Below are 16,116 nucleotides of genomic sequence, written 5' to 3'. Positions count from 1 at the left end.
AATATGAATTTGTACACCCAAGCACATTTTTTTTAAGTTTTGTGTTTAAAAGTTATATGCATGTTATTCCAAATTATACTTTTATTAGGTGAAAAATGATGTTTATAAACGAGCAACCAGGGGAGTAGAACCTTTCTATGAAAATTACTTAATTTTATTGGAGTTTTACGAACCTCAAAGTTACATTTCAACAGCGATGCCACCACTGATATATATATATATGAGAGAGAGAGAGAGAGAGAGAGAGAGAGAGAGAGAGAGAGAGAGAGAGAGAGAGAGAGAGAGAATTCCATTTGGCATGATGGTCTATATTATAAAATTCTAAAATCCGGCATTGGGGGTAAAATGTACGACACTATCAAATCCATGTATTCATACAACAGGTGCGCAGTTAAAATTGTCAATAAAATAACATTATTTTTCACTCAAGGGCGAGGAGTGAGACAGGGCTGCAGTTTGAGTCCAACTCAACGAAATAAATGGGTAAGTGAAAATAATATTTGCGGTTTCTCCCATTCACCACTGACGAAGTTTACCCTGCAAACGTTTACTTCCGCGTTCCAAAATCCGGAGTGTGAAAAAAGATATTATTATATTATGTTTTGTGGCCTGTTGGCGTTTTTGACGTCAGACATCCGATGACGTATCTGTATCCGTGTAAAGATGGCGGGAGTAGATGAGTTCAACAAGCCTTTGGTAAGAGACAAAACACGCTTTTAAACAGTTTAACATTTTTAAACACACTGTCATCTTTTCCCACCGTGTCTGTGTTTTTATCTGTATGAGAAGCGACCATGTGTTTATGGCGTAGATTCTTGTGAAGGTGTAAATCTGTCACTAAAGCTCTGCTGCTCTATCTGTTAAGTTTGTACTGTGAAGCAGGCAGGTGGTCGTTTCTCAGCTCATCAGAACATATTCCGGAGCATTAGCTCCCTCAAATGAAGTTTTAAACGGTCAAATGTCTGTATTGATACATTTTCTGTGTAAAAAAGGAGTACGCCTTCGACAGCGCAATGCTAGCAAACTATGTAAACAATGCTAGTGGAACATATGCAAGTTGAAACTGCTGACACGCGCTATCTTTTGTCAGTTTTAAAATGTGGAGATATTTACTTTGATAGGGCAATCATTTTAAACTGTTACATATCTCACAGAATATACATGCTAGATTTTTATCAGACAATATTTTTACATAATGCGTTTATGACATTACTTCATTGCGTAAATGTAATTTCCAACAGTGATATACATTTGATACAGATATATCTTCTGAAGGAAATTGGTACTTTAATTCGTTAAAGTGGTGTTCATCTGATCACAAAGTATAGTCAGGACATTACTGAAGTAAAAAATAGCACCATCACTATTTGAAAAATTCATTTTTTATCCAATCTAGACAGGCCCCATTTCCAGCAGCCATCATCACTCCAACACCGTTTCCTTGGGTTACTCATGCTAAATTGCTAATTTGTTACTAGAAAATCACTTTATATCAAACCGTTGTATCAAACACAGTTGAAGGCTATTTTGTTTGTTAACGTTGAATTTGTGTTTGTTTTTGAGTTGCCACACTATGCAATATACTGGCATATCAATATTCAATATTAGGTCAAAATTTTCAAAAGAGAAACTGCTTTCTCTAGAAACTCTTCAGTCAATCATTGTTTTGAGGAATGAAGGCTATACAATGTATGAAATCTTCAGTTTTTTGGCAATTTCAAGCAAAGGTGTACTACCTACAATCTTCAAAGACAAAGGACAACTGGCTCTAACAAGGACAGAGCACTGTTCAGAATGAGATGTGGAAGGCCAGATGTACAACTAAAAAGAGGATAAGTACATCAGAGTCTCTAGTTTGAGAAATCGATGCCTCATATGTCCTCAGCTGACAGCTTCATTGAGTTCTACCTGCTAAACACCAGTTTAATGTCAAAAGGTAAAGATAAGACTCAGGGGTGAAGGCCTTATGGGAAGAATTGCAAAGAAAGAGCCACTTTTGAAACAGAAAAACAAAAAGAAACGAAACGCAGACATTGGACAACAGATAATTGGAAAAGTGTTATGGATCTTAACCCCATTGAGCTTGTGGGATCGGCTAGACTGTAAGGAGAAGTGCCCAACAAGACAGCCACATATATGGCAAGTGCTACAGGAAGCATCTGCCAAACTGACAGCTAGGATGTCAAGGATCTACAAAGCTGTCATTGCTGCGCGTGGATAATTTTTTGAAGTACACTTTGAAGTAGTTTAAAAAAAAATCTAATTGTAATAGTAATTGTTCACATTTTTAATGTCCTGGCTATACATTGTGATCAGTTGAATGCCACTTTGGTGAATAAATGTACCAATTTCTTTCCATAAGAACAAAATCTGTTTTTGGCTGCCGGTGTATGTCCTGAAATTGGTCTCTGGTGTTGCCTTCAGATCACTGTCACAATGTGATTTGTCTCTGTTTATCTGAGGGAATTCAGTGGATGTGAAATGACTAGGACATCAATTCTAAATCCCCATTTACTGCATGGTAGTACTTTAATGTGTGTGACAAACATCTAATATCACTATGCACAATTCTGAAACATATTATACAGTGGCATATTGTGGGCAGAAACAATTCCCTGACATCTGAAGTACATGCAAATGTTTTGATTGTCCAGATAGTTATAAGTGTGATTTTTAAACCATATTTTCTCATGTTACAGTTCGCAGGTTTGTCTGACATCTCAATCTCCGAGGACATCCTAGTGGAGGGGGACATATCGGTGCCAGTGGGCTCACAGAATGCAGATGATGATCTCTCGACTTTGGATGAGCCAGTGAAAGACACAATTGTAAATTAACTTCATTACATAGCAGATCAATATATTGGCCAGGCTCTTTAGGAAAGACTGTTTGCCCATATAATTTGCCAAGTGATGAAATCAGATCTGTTTGTTCAAACAGAGTGTAGTCAATATCCAGGGTATCTATATTGGTTACCATAGTAATGTGGCCGGAAGTGGAGAAACTTAATGATAAACTCACGCGGTGCATAACTCTATTTTACCCTTTTATGCATACTTTATGCTGAATCCAAAACAGCTCCCTTGTTCACCCAATTACTGTTCACTATATAGTGAATTATATGGTGAAAGAGCGAAAAAGACAATTTCAAGCAACACACACATTTTTTTTATATCATGTTTGTTAAAATCAGATGTCATGTGTTTCGGACTTCAAACAACTGAACAGATTTATGTTTGATAGGCCAACATTTTATTTTTGCTGCCAGTCTGAGCCTTGTGAAAGATTATCAACAACAGTGGGTTTTGTAAAGTTTATGGAAATCTTAGGTTTTCATTATGTGGCTTTTAATATCTATTAAATATGTATCTTGTCAATGGATGATGCATATTTTCTGTTTTGAAATATATTTAAGTGAATTTCGAGAAAATATTGTGTAAAGTAAATGTTAATCTTCTGTCTTTCATCTTTTCCTTAAATTTAATTCTAATAAATGTTTTTATTTTTCCATAACATTTTGGTATGTGTATACATGTTTATACATACTGTTATATAATAGATAGTAGGGATGCACAATATATCAGCAGCCAATATATTATTGGCCGATAACTAGGAAAATAAAAATATTATTACACGATAATGGAATTACCGCCAATATTTTCGCCAATAATTTCTTAGTTTATTTGCTTGCAGCTAAGAGTCTCTGATTGCCTGCAGCTTCTTTCCTTCAGTCAGAGACTCGGGCAGCCTCAAGCAGCAGTGTGTGTCAGTTAGAGCCAGACTGGTGTTGCAATCTAGCCTTGTGTCTCTCTGAGAATTATTTCAACCTTGTTACATCATTTTGGAGCTGGTTTTAATTGCGAGCATCTGCTGTAAGTTAGAACATGCCGTTTTCTGGTTGTTTCATGAAAAAAAAACACAACAAAAACATGTTTGTATGTAATTGGTGTAAATCACTTTTGCTTATTATTTCATGAAACATAAACAGAATATGGGAAATGGCACGTTGTACTTACAGCAGATGCTCGCGATTAAAACCAGCTCCAAAATGATTGTTACTTATAGCAAAGGCTCACAATTAAAACAAGCCAAAACACAATGCAGCATGGTGCATAAAACTTTTAAGTAATCCTCACAGAGCGACTTGATGGCTAAAACGCTAGTTTGTGACTGAAACTAATGTACTTGTTGTATTTTACGAGTTGAGACTTTTCTAAAGGTATAACTCAATCGATATTCGATGTTTATGATGGTTTGCCTATTTACATTATGATTGTGACCACCTTTCATAGTTTCTACAATGAAACTGCTACAGATGAGCGCTTTAATAAGCATCTTTGAATTAGACGTGTCCTCATTACGCACATACATGACACACAAACCAGTGCTTGCATAAATATTACACCATGTGTACAGAGACTAGACTAGACTAGAGGCTTGTGTGTTTTGTTTAATTTTCGTTATATGCTGTTAATTGTCTCATTTTGGTTTAATGGATTGCTACATCTCTGCAAGTTCATTATTCTGTCTATAAGCGATTCATCAGGATTACTGTAAAGACTCATATAAATGAGTGGCACAATTTATGCAAGTGTATTGTCAATGATTTTTTTATTAAAATCAGCATACATCTGCAATATAGGCACATTTCTGGTTCATGGTGAACCATAAATAGCAGCAGTTAAGAGTTTACAAACTTTTAAATGACACCTGTTTTTCAAATGAGTAGTTTTTAATTAATTCGTTAGCAGCTCCAGGTTAAAAGATAAAAAAATTAAAGCTTACATTTTTTTAATATCTGTGTTGGCCCAGAAATTTCATATCGGTCACGTACCTACAAGATAGACATTAACAGTGGTATCTGCCATTAAAAACCCATAACATTTAACCATTATAAAAGACCAGTATGGTTTTAAGGACTTTCAGAAATATTATGACAAGCCCCATGTTCATAGTCTAACATATTTACTTGGTCTTAAAGCTATGTAGTTAACAGTAGTGCTGTTTGAGTTTAAACATTGTTCTTACTCTCTCTCTGTTGTTTCTGGGTCTCAGCTGAGGGATTTGAAAGCCGTTGGGCAGAAGTTTGTTCATGTTATGTACCCCAAGAAAAGTTCTGCGTTACTCAGAGATTGTGAGTACTACATCCGTACTTCATCAATCATAAATAACTTAGTAATAATCACAGATTACAGAGCATGTTGAAATTTATTTATACTCATTTATAATTGCATATTAGTCATAAGTGCCACAAGCTCATTTACAACTGTCATTTTGAAACCCATCTAAATTGGAGTTTGTATGTGTTCTCCACTTTTTAGGGGACTTGTGGGGACCTCTCCTCCTCTGTGTCACCCTGGCTTTGTGAGTATTAAAGGGTCATGAAACCCCCTTTTTCAACACCGCAGGGTAAAGCTACTTACGTTATGAATTTGCGGCTATTACTTTATTATACATTTGTCTCCAATAATGCTTCTTTCCTCTTCTGTATGGTCTGTTTTCCAATGATTCACAATATAATGAACACAGAAATTATTTATGATGTTTTCCTAACTGATTTGTCTACTCAGTCTGCAGTCTCTTGAGTTATATCCTCAAATGCAGTGCTGGGGTGGTTTCTTAACCAGCTCCCGTCACATTAGCAGAACATTTATTTAACCATTTCTCTCCTCGCATCACTGTATCGCAAGAAATAAAGCTTTATATATTCCCAGAACTGATGCAAAAATGCTAATAAAATTCCAATTGCCTCATTCAACCTTGTATTAAACTCCATTTGATTATACATTTATACATCTTTTAAACATTTTTGAAGTAATGAAACCAAGACATCCTGTCAGATATCAACTTTTTTTTACCTATTTTAGACACAATGTACATTAACCTCACCATTCCAGTTACAGAGCAGCAGAGAACAAGGAGGATTTGTGCAGTAAAAATGTAATGCTGATTCTAACAATATTAACATGTGCAAAGTGGTGTAAGCACTACATCAGATTTTAGAGTGTGAAACTTAACCACATTCAGTTTTATGATGATGTCAGAAGAATGTGAATGTAACTTTTGCATTTTTAATAACTTTTGAGACTTATTCCACAATGTTGATTCACAAATATAAAGTCCATAGAATGGTAAACACACTGTCATTAAGGATGGATGGATGAATCGATAGCGTTTGTGTCTGAGACTATCATTGCCAAACCGCATCTGAAACTACACTGAAAATTAGGGCTGCACAATTAATTGAAAAACTAATCGCGATTACGGCTGCCACGATTATGTAATAGTGAAAATTGAAGATTACAGAGTTCAATTTAAGTCTGCTCCTGTTGCGTCAATGATTTCTATTTACAACGTGCTTTTGCAGAAGTTCTAACCAATCACTAACATGGCCGTTGAGCAATGAAACGGCAATGGCCAATCAGAGCTGCTTAGTCCTCCGTCCTATCTGTATTGACAACTGATCCTAATTCGCAAGTTTTAAACCATCTGAATGCACAGATGCTTGCTTTATGTTCTAGCTCTGTTCGCGCAGCTTACAAAAATTAATACTGAAGAAACATCACCTGACACTTGAAAAGAAGCTGTCGAACAAAGAGCGAAATGCACTTTGTAATTATTTTGGATTCATTGCATATTGAACCGCTCACTTTGAACGTATATGTTAAATACACTGCAAATGAGCAACACGACAAAACAAAAACAATCTTGTTCTAATCAAGGCACAGACATGGTGTAAATAATTGAGATTTTATGCTGATTAGACAGCTTTGTTTTTAATGAGAGCGTTTGTGAGAGTGCAGAACATTATTCGGAGCGTCACCGAGCTTGTGTCGAAATGCAGATCTCAAACAGTGTAAACCTGCATTGAGTGACAGCAGTCACTGTAATGGGAGAGTTAGTCTCGTTACTCTATTTCTGTGTACAATTTATAAAAACATTCATAACAGTTTTGTTTTGTCATGTTAATAAGAAGGCCAATGTGAACTTGATTTGTACAAAATAGCAATAAAATAATTCAGCTTAACTTAACAACTAAGTGTGTTTTGGAAGTGTATCCAACATAAAGAATATGGCACGAATAGCATATTTCAGGAATCACCGTCATTGTCCATTTGCCATGCAGCTGGTATTGGTAGATTTAACATTTTCACGAATCACACAAACTCTGATCGCAAATTACTTTTTAATTTCCAAAGTGCAACCACTGAGGCCCAAATTATCTAAAGATGATCTTACATGAACAAGATCACCATTGAAGATCTTACGGGATGAATGGTCCCCTGTCTAGCCAACAAAGGGCTTGCTGAACGCAGCAACATGGTCGATTCAAATCAGCTGTTAATAAGTTTGAATATTGACTATGCCATATTATTTACTCTATGTGGACTAATTATTTAACCATTAATTTAGCAAGAATTCAATTTATTCTATACCATAGATATCAATTTACAATAATTTTCATTTGCCTTACCTTAACAAATATTATTAGAATATAAAATACAATAAAATATAATGCTTAAAAGATGCTTAAAAGAAACTGGAGCGCAGCTCATATCCAGCGACATTAATAATCATGATTACAATATCAAGAGCAATAATCGACAATTAGGATTTTTGCTATAATTGTGCACTCTTTGTCATCCTGTCATTGAGCACAAGTAGAAATGCACCAATAAAAAATGTGTAATTAATTAATTAGTGTAATGTCAACAATGAGCTGAAAGAAGCCGATCCATTTCTTCGTGCAGCACGTGAATATGTAAGCGAGTATTTTTCTGTAATGTTCATTTCCATATGAGCACAGAGGTAAATGTCACATTTAGACAGCTACACTGCAATTTTTACGTAGTACAAGCACTTAAATGTTCAGATGTGGGGGATGTATTTAGAATTTTTGGTTACAATGTTATATATTTTTGTGAAGTAATTTCATAATTCCATTTGCATATGACATCATATGGATAGGATAGGCTACATGGAATTTGTACATTAAAAAAAGCTAAAATATGGTTAAATCGTGAAAAAACGAAATCTAAATAAAATATATATTTTCACAAACTATATAGCCTATACAGTTAAGTGTAGAAGTTTGCATAACCCTTTTGTTTTCACACCCCTTTCAGAATGTACACAAATTGCCTATAAGAGATTATAATTTTTATGTAGTACTGCCCTTCAAAAGCTACATAACATAAAATGTACACTTATTTACACAAATCATCCTGTTCAAAAGTTTGCACCCCTTGGACCTCCTTATGGTGCCTTCTTGGGCATCAATAATTGTTTGCACCTTTTGTAATAGTTGTGTATTAGTCCCTCAATTGTCAAAATCTGGACCTCATATATAGCCATGTTGGGAAGAACTCAAATGTGCAGAAGATGATGAGAAACCAAATAATTTTACTGTAGTTGGGTTTTTTCTTAAGAAAAGTGGACGTCTTCACTGCTCCGGACAAAGCAAGGATTCATGAACAATTATTGCACAAACATTCATTGATCATCGAGAAAGCAACACACATATTAGAAACCAAGGGAATGTAAACTTCTTAACAGGATCATGTGTGCAAATTCAGTTACTATTTTGTCGTATGGAATATATGTGAGGATGTGTTATGTCAAGTAGCTTCTTCGGGGCAGTACTAAATAAAAACAAAATGCAATATTTATGATCCTTCATTTTTTTTTTTAACACACACACACATTGATTCCTTAAATTTTCTTTAGTTGATCTTAAAAACGGTCTTAAATAATCGTAAATTTTGCTTCATTAAACCTGCAGAAACACTGTTGGATTGGCGTCCGCAAGCGGGAGGTCATTAATCCCTTGACCGTCAGGACTCCCTGCTGGCTCTGAGAACTGGAAAAGCAGATAAAACTTGATAGAAATAATCATTCTGTCGCTGTGCCAGGCTCTTATGGTCTCGACAAGTGACCAATTCGCTTATTTTACAGAAGAACTGACAAGACGTCATGCTGATCTGAATTTTCTCATCAGCGATCACGCTCCGTGCCAGACATCATCACAAACGGTCATTTTAATCCATAGTGACTCTATCAAGTGTTTTCCTGGGGTTTCTTCTACACTAAAAGGTCAAAAATGTAATAATAATTTGTTAAACATAAATCTTTAAGCAAAACTGTCAGCCAAAATTGGATTGTTTGGAGTCTGCTAGTGTGATGCCAATTTTAGGAAGATGTGACGTGGTGTCATGAATGATCATGAAATGGTGCCTTCTCATTGGATAAGGCCACGCAGTCTCATTAATAATTATGAGACACTCACATCTTGACTCGATATTGATTTTTAACCCGGAAGATAAAAATATAGGCAAAAATCCCTACAATAACCATTTTGCTCCTAAAGTTAAAATGAAGAGATGCTTAAATTGTCGTCCACCATGTGCAACACATACATACAGTGAGGAAAATAAGTATTTGAACACCCTGCTATTTTGCAAGTTCTCCCACTTAGAAATCATGGAGGGGTCTGAAATTGTCATCGTAGGTGCATGTCCACTGTGAGAAACATAATCTAAAAAAAAAAATCCAGAAATCACAATGTATGATTTTTTAACTATTTATTTGTATGATACAGCTGCAAATAAGTATTTGAACACCTGAGAAAATCAGTGTTAATATTTGGTACAGTAGCCTTTGTTTGCAATTACAGAGGTCAAACGTTTCCTGTAGTTTTTCACCAGGTTTGCACACACTGCAGGAGGGATTTTGGCCCACTCCTCCACACAGATCTTCTCTAGATCAGTCAGGTTTCTGGGCTGTCGCTGAGAAACACGGAGTTTGAGCTCCCTCCAAAGATTCTCTATTGGGTTTAGGTCTGGAGACTGGCTAGGCCACGCCAGAACCTTGATATGCTTCTTACAGAGCCACTCCTTGGTTATCCTGGCTGTGTGCTTCGGGTCATTGTCATGTTGGAAGACCCAGCCTCGACCCATCTTCAATGCTCTAACTGAGGGAAGGAGGTTGTTCCCCAAAATCTCGCAATACATGGCCCCGGTCATCCTCTCCTTAATACAGTGCAGTCACCCTGTCCCATGTGCAGAAAAACACCCCCAAAGCATGATGCTACCACCCCCATGCTTCACAGTAGGGATGGTGTTCTTGGGATGGTACTCATCATTCTTCTTCCTCCAAACACGGTTAGTGGAATTATGACCAAAAAGTTCTATTTTGGTCTCATCTGACCACATGACTTTCTCCCATGACTCCTCTGGATCATCCAAATGGTCATTGGCAAACTTAAGACGGGCCTTGACATGTGCTGGTTTAAGCAGGGGAACCTTCCGTGCCATGCATGATTTCAAACCATGACGTCTTAGTGTATTACCAACAGTAACCTTGGAAACGGTGGTCCCAGCTCTTTTCAGGTCATTGACCAGCTCCTCCCGTGTAGTTCTGGGCTGATTTCTCACCTTTCTTAGGATCATTGAGACCCCACGAGGTGAGATCTTGCATGGAGCCCCAGTCCGAGGGAGAATGACAGTCATGTTTAGCTTCTTCCATTTTCTAATGATTGCTCCAACAGTGGACCTTTTTTCACCAAGCTGCTTGGCAATTTCCTCGTAGCCCTTTCCAGCCTTCTGGAGGTGTACAATTTTGTCTCTAGTGTCTTCGGACAGCTCTTTGGTCTTGGCCATGTTAGTAGTTGGATTCTTACTGATTGTATGGGGTGGACAGGTGTCTTTATGCAACTAACGACCTCAAACAGGTGCATCTAATTTAGGATAATAAATGGAGTGGAGGTGGACATTTTAAAGGCAGACTAACAGGTCTTTGAGGGTCAGAATTCTAGCTGATAGACAGGTGTTCAAATACTTATTTGCAGCTGTATCATACAAAAAATAGTTAAAAAAATCATACATTGTGATTTTTGGAGTTTTCTTTTTAGATTATGTCTCTCACAGTGGACATGCACCTACGATGACAATTTCAGACCCCTCCATGATTTCCAAGTGGGAGAACTTGCAAAATAGCAGGGTGTTCAAATACTTATTTTCCTCACTGTATCTATAAACATCTCAGAAAGTGTAGATTAGTGTTTCATGACCCTCGTTTCATGTTTTTAAAGACATTCAGGATTTTCACAATGAGCTTAACATCAGTATTTAACTCAGCAATCGCTTTTAAAAGGAAGTCCTTGAATCTAATATAGTCGGCACCACTGAGATATTTGTGTGTATCCCAGAATGTTACAGGGTGGATCAGCTGACAGTGAGGAAGATGGCAGGCCACAGTTTGCAGAGATCTTCGTCATCATCTGGTTCGGTTCTGTAGTCATCACACTTAACTCCAAACTCTTGGGAGGAACTATGTGAGTAAACAGTCCAAATTGCTTTTACATTTAATTAGGTTGTTGATAAACAACATGAACGTGAACATTTTTCAACAGCAAGAATTATCATCAACTTATGTGGGAAAGTGTGTATTTTCAGATGCTGTAACCAAGGCTCAAACCATATCATATCATACTCCTTTTTTCATTGTTGTCTTAACTCTGTTTTTACAGATCATTTTTCCAGAGTCTGTGTGTGTTGGGATACTGTATTCTTCCTCTGACTGTGGCCATGATAGTTTGCCGCATTGTTCTGCTGGGGGGCTCAGGCGTCATCAGTTTTGCTGTCCGTCTCATAGCTGTCACCGCATCCTTTGGCTGGTCAACGTTTGGTAAGGACCAATCAAAAGCTTTTTGATTTTCAGCTATCCTAGAAGACCAGGAAACCTGAGATGTAGATGACTTCTATTTGTCAGGTTATTTGAACAATCAAGGTAATTTAGTTAGATGGTTATAGAAACTATGTTTGGCATTTTAAGAATTTTGTGTGTTAGCGCACCTGATGAAATGTATTGGCCAACAAGTACCTCAGGAAGTGTCTGCAGTGACCACTAGGTGGCAATGTAGGCTTGTACTGATTCCTCTCTCTCTCTCTCTCTCTCTCTCTCTCTCTCTCTCTCGCTCTTTGTCTCTCACTCTTTCTATCTATCTTTTTCTTTCTGTAAACTTCAGTTAGATTAAACTTCTGCAGGCTTCACTGGAATTTTGTTGACACTCATTGTCTTTTTTCGCTCATTTGGGGATTTCAGTATGATTTAAACTGAGATCAGAGTTCACCTATAACTGTGTGTGTGTGTGTTTCATCCTCAGCCTCCACAGCATTTCTTGCAGACAGTCAACCCGCCAATAGGAAAGCTCTGGTCATATATCCTGTGTTCCTGTTCTACTTTGTGATTGGTTGGATGGTTTTGACATTTTCGCCTTCTCATTAGCAGACATATACCTTATGGCAATTGCTCAACAGACTTTAACTCCTCCCCTTTACTAAGACCACCAAGAGACCATCTGGAAGCTGGCCAGTGATTGAACTAGACTAAAAGGAGGTGGAGCACTTTGAAGACTTCTAAAGGGACAAACAGAGGAGAGTAAGGGGATAATTGGATTCACCATCATTCCTTCCCTTTCCTCGTTCAATTGCAAAAGAAAAGGAGTGGTGGACATGAATTAATATGTGCTACTAATTTAACAACAGCCCACTCATAATCTGTCACACTACGGAAGCTGACTCTACGCGCGTGTGTGTGTGTATGGGTTTCGGTGGTAATTACAAGGGTATTATGCCATAAATGTTGTTTATGAGGACATTTCTATTGTTCCCATAATTTAAATCACTTAAAAAAAAAAAAAAACATTAAATGAAGTTGTTTTGAAAATTTAAAAATGCAGACAGTTTTCTGTGATTGTTTGGTTTAGGGGTATGGGATAGAATCTATAGTTCATACAGTATAACAATTATTATGTCTGTCCGCATAAGGTTTCTGGAGAATTTTTTGTGTGTCAGATATGGCTATGTGCACAAAAAGCTATGTCGGTGTGGAAATGCTTACTCAGGCACAGACATGTGATTGTAATTGCTTGTGTGTTTGATTGAGCAGTGTGAATGTTGGCTCTGTTAAGACTCTGGAGCTGTAAAATCTTCCTAGAGAATTTTCAGATATTATCAGGCTCCACATTCAATTAAGTGTTTCCTTGCAGAGAAGATGTCGACTCCCCTAACAGCACTGCACACAACAATAGATCAATAGACCTGGAGAGCGCTGAAGTTTCTATTCTTTGGTGTTTTCTTTGTTCTAAATGATTTATGTATGAGCTTCGTTAAATGTATTCAGGGGTGTCAAACTTGGTTCCTGGAGTGCCACAGTCCAGCAGAGTTTAGCTCCAACCCTAATTAAACACACATGAAGCAGCTAATCAAGGTCTTCAGGAGTGCTTGATGATTACAAGGTGGCATTTTGGAGCAGGGCTGGAACTAAACTCTGCAGGGCTATGGCCCTCCAGGAACTGAGTTTGACACCTCTATGCTGGAGTAAGTTAAGACATTCCAGAATTAAATAAATATTTACTTTCTAAGTGTTGCAGAGATTATTGGTCTGTCCGTCTCTGTTTTTACATGGAAACTAAAAATATGTAGGCTGAATTTGGGAGAGAAACACTGTTTCTGTCTCTATAAAGGTCAGTGAAGTGCTGCCTATTTTTGTCAGGATCAAATAAAATATGAACATTTGAAAAGCCTTTGTCCAAGCCAAAGTCAGCTTGTGTAACTAACATGCAGGTAGCCGAAAGAAAGAAAAAAAAAAAACATAAAACAGAGATCCCTTTAGATCCTGAAAAGACAATTGGAAAAAAAATTTAAACCTTGAAAAATGTGTTTGAAATCTTTAAAAAAAATCATAAATTGTGTATACTCGTGTATTCAAGGTGCTAGGAAAGTATCTTAATACCTTTTACATGATGGTTACACCACTTGACCACTTATTTGGTAGAAATACTATAAATGTTTTTTTGGTTTTTTTTAAATCGAATGAAACAAACATGGACCAAGATAACATTTAGATTTTTTTGAGGTGTTGTAGAATAGATTTTTAAAGGATTTAAATATTTTTGTCGACTCTGATAACCTAATTTGTCAATAAATAAAGTGTTCTGGCATTTAAAAAAAATTCTAAAGAATTTCCTCACTCTTTCTCACATGAACAGATATGCTGCTTTTGCATATCCATCTCCTGTCATTCTCACCAAGTCAGTACGCTGTCTCTCTCTTCCACATACCTACCTACTATATTTCTTTCTCGCCAAAAAAAACCCCACTTATCCTGTCTGTCTCACACACACTTTTTTCTCACAGTCAAATTCTGTCACACACACACACTCTCTTCTCCATTTTCCTCTTTGTGTGGTAGTAATTCAAATTAGAAAGACTTTCCATCTTCTACATCTAAAAAAGGCTTTATTTTTCATTTCCAATGCATTGCACCTGAACCACAAGGTGAAATTGAGGTGTGTGTGTCTGTGTTCAAAGATGTGTGTGAGATAAATGTCATTATTATTATTTACTTCTTTGTTAGTGTATTTGATTCCTTTGTGGTATAGTTCTAGTAGTTTTTTTTTTTTTTGTAAAAAACTAATCTCCTGGTGGCCTTAATTGCTTCTTGTGTCATAGTTTAAATATTAAATGTGTGTGGGTGCTTTTACAATCTGTGGCTGATGTATTTGCTTAGCTTGGCATTTAAGACTCCTCAGCCTGCTTTTAGTTAGAGATGTCATATACAGAAAATAAGAGGAGACCAGAGAACTAGAAGAGGAAAAACAAAGTAAGTACTCACAAACTCTGGAACAACCTCCCACAACATCTCCGTAAAATTTAATTTCTTTAGATCTTCAAAACTCAATTGAAAACTAATTTATATGCACTTTGTTTAAATATCTCCCTGACCCTCTCTAGTGCTGTTCTCTTCCACATCTTTTCTTTTATTGTTTTGTATTTAACTGTTTCTTTTTTTTGCACCCTCTGTTTGAACTTTTGTTTTATTCCTTTGGTTTGCATTGCTTGCTCTCCCTGTCTAATTTCTTTGCTCTCATTCTTTTGTGAAGTGACTTTGAGGTCTTGAAATGCCCTATATAAATAAATATTGTTATAATATTTTATTATAGAGTGATGTAATCATGGTATGACACCTCTCCATAACAATTTAAATTATTTGAGCTGCAGTAACATTTTATATACATTTTAGGTAAGGGTTGAGTTGAAGTGAAATGGTGATGGCACAGTGGTTACAGATCTGGGCTGATAAAGGAAAAACCTGTTGGTTGGGTGCTTGTAATGAGATATCCATGAGCCATCACCATTATGTCACCAATGTGGTAAAAGCATTTAACCTTCAGGTTGGTCCAGTGGGGCTTTCCCTTTAAACAATTTACTGCAATTTGCTTTGAATGAAGGCATCTGATAAATGACTGTTTTCAAAATCAGTAAAGTAAAACAGGGCATGATAACAGTGTAACTGGAGATCTCAACCTGTAACTTAAAGGTTAAATGAGGGAATACTAGTATAGATAATATAGGGACTAGATACTATAAGTACTGCAATCCCTTATCAGCATCATACAAGTAATTTGTCCTAGTTTATTGGTGTTTTGCATTTGTAGGGCAGCGGAGCCTTTACACATTATGAAAAGTTTCATACCTTCACACCCCACACTATAAAATATGTTTCTTCTGAATGAATTTGCAACAGACACATTCACCACAGGATGTCACAGTTTTACAAAATCATAGGGGCTAATATAGTATCTTTGCTGCAGCTGCTATTTTTTTTTTTTATAGTGTCTCATTGGTGGGACTCCCATGTTAACCTTCCATATTATTAATAACAAACTGAACCTGTTCATAGAAACTCAAGAGCAGAAGAGAACTGTCCTATCACAGGTATAGTAGTACAAGGGTAGTGCTGAGGTCTGTTATGACAAGATTGGATCTTACGGTAAAGTTTTGGTAGTGCAATTACTATAGCGGTCAGAAAGAATGATCGTTGTCCAGATGCTCTAAGGTCCAGCTCTAGGCTGCTGTAGAAGCACTCCAGAACACTCAAATGCTTCTGAGAACAGAAGATCACGAAACGTCAGAAAGCACACCTTTTCAAAAGCCACCTAAGGGCATGATGGGACGCTCCAGTGCTGATATATTCACTCAAACAATCCCATCCTAAGGTCCAGGGCCAGCAAAGGCAGCCCAACCCCAGTCTGTGCCAGACACCTGAGCTGTA

The 16,116-nt window shown here is 36.9% G+C and overlaps 1 protein-coding gene across 1 annotated transcript; it reads left to right on the top strand.

Moving 5' to 3' along the window:
* Window positions 1-644: 644 nt before the first annotated feature.
* yipf6 (Yip1 domain family, member 6) lies at window positions 645-14,971 on the top strand. Its single transcript, XM_052105433.1, has 7 exons — window positions 645-696; window positions 2,700-2,828; window positions 5,056-5,134; window positions 5,322-5,364; window positions 11,207-11,332; window positions 11,528-11,685; window positions 12,164-14,971. Exons 1-7 carry the CDS (start codon window positions 664-666, stop codon window positions 12,283-12,285), a joined length of 690 nt encoding a protein of 229 aa, XP_051961393.1. The 5' UTR covers window positions 645-663; the 3' UTR covers window positions 12,286-14,971.
* The last annotated feature ends 1,145 nt before the right edge of the window (window positions 14,972-16,116 follow it).

This window comes from Xyrauchen texanus, chromosome 3 (genome assembly GCF_025860055.1).
Source record: "Xyrauchen texanus isolate HMW12.3.18 chromosome 3, RBS_HiC_50CHRs, whole genome shotgun sequence".
Lineage (NCBI taxonomy): Eukaryota > Metazoa > Chordata > Actinopteri > Cypriniformes > Catostomidae > Xyrauchen > Xyrauchen texanus.
This window is presented reverse-complemented; position numbering and strand designations above follow the sequence as displayed.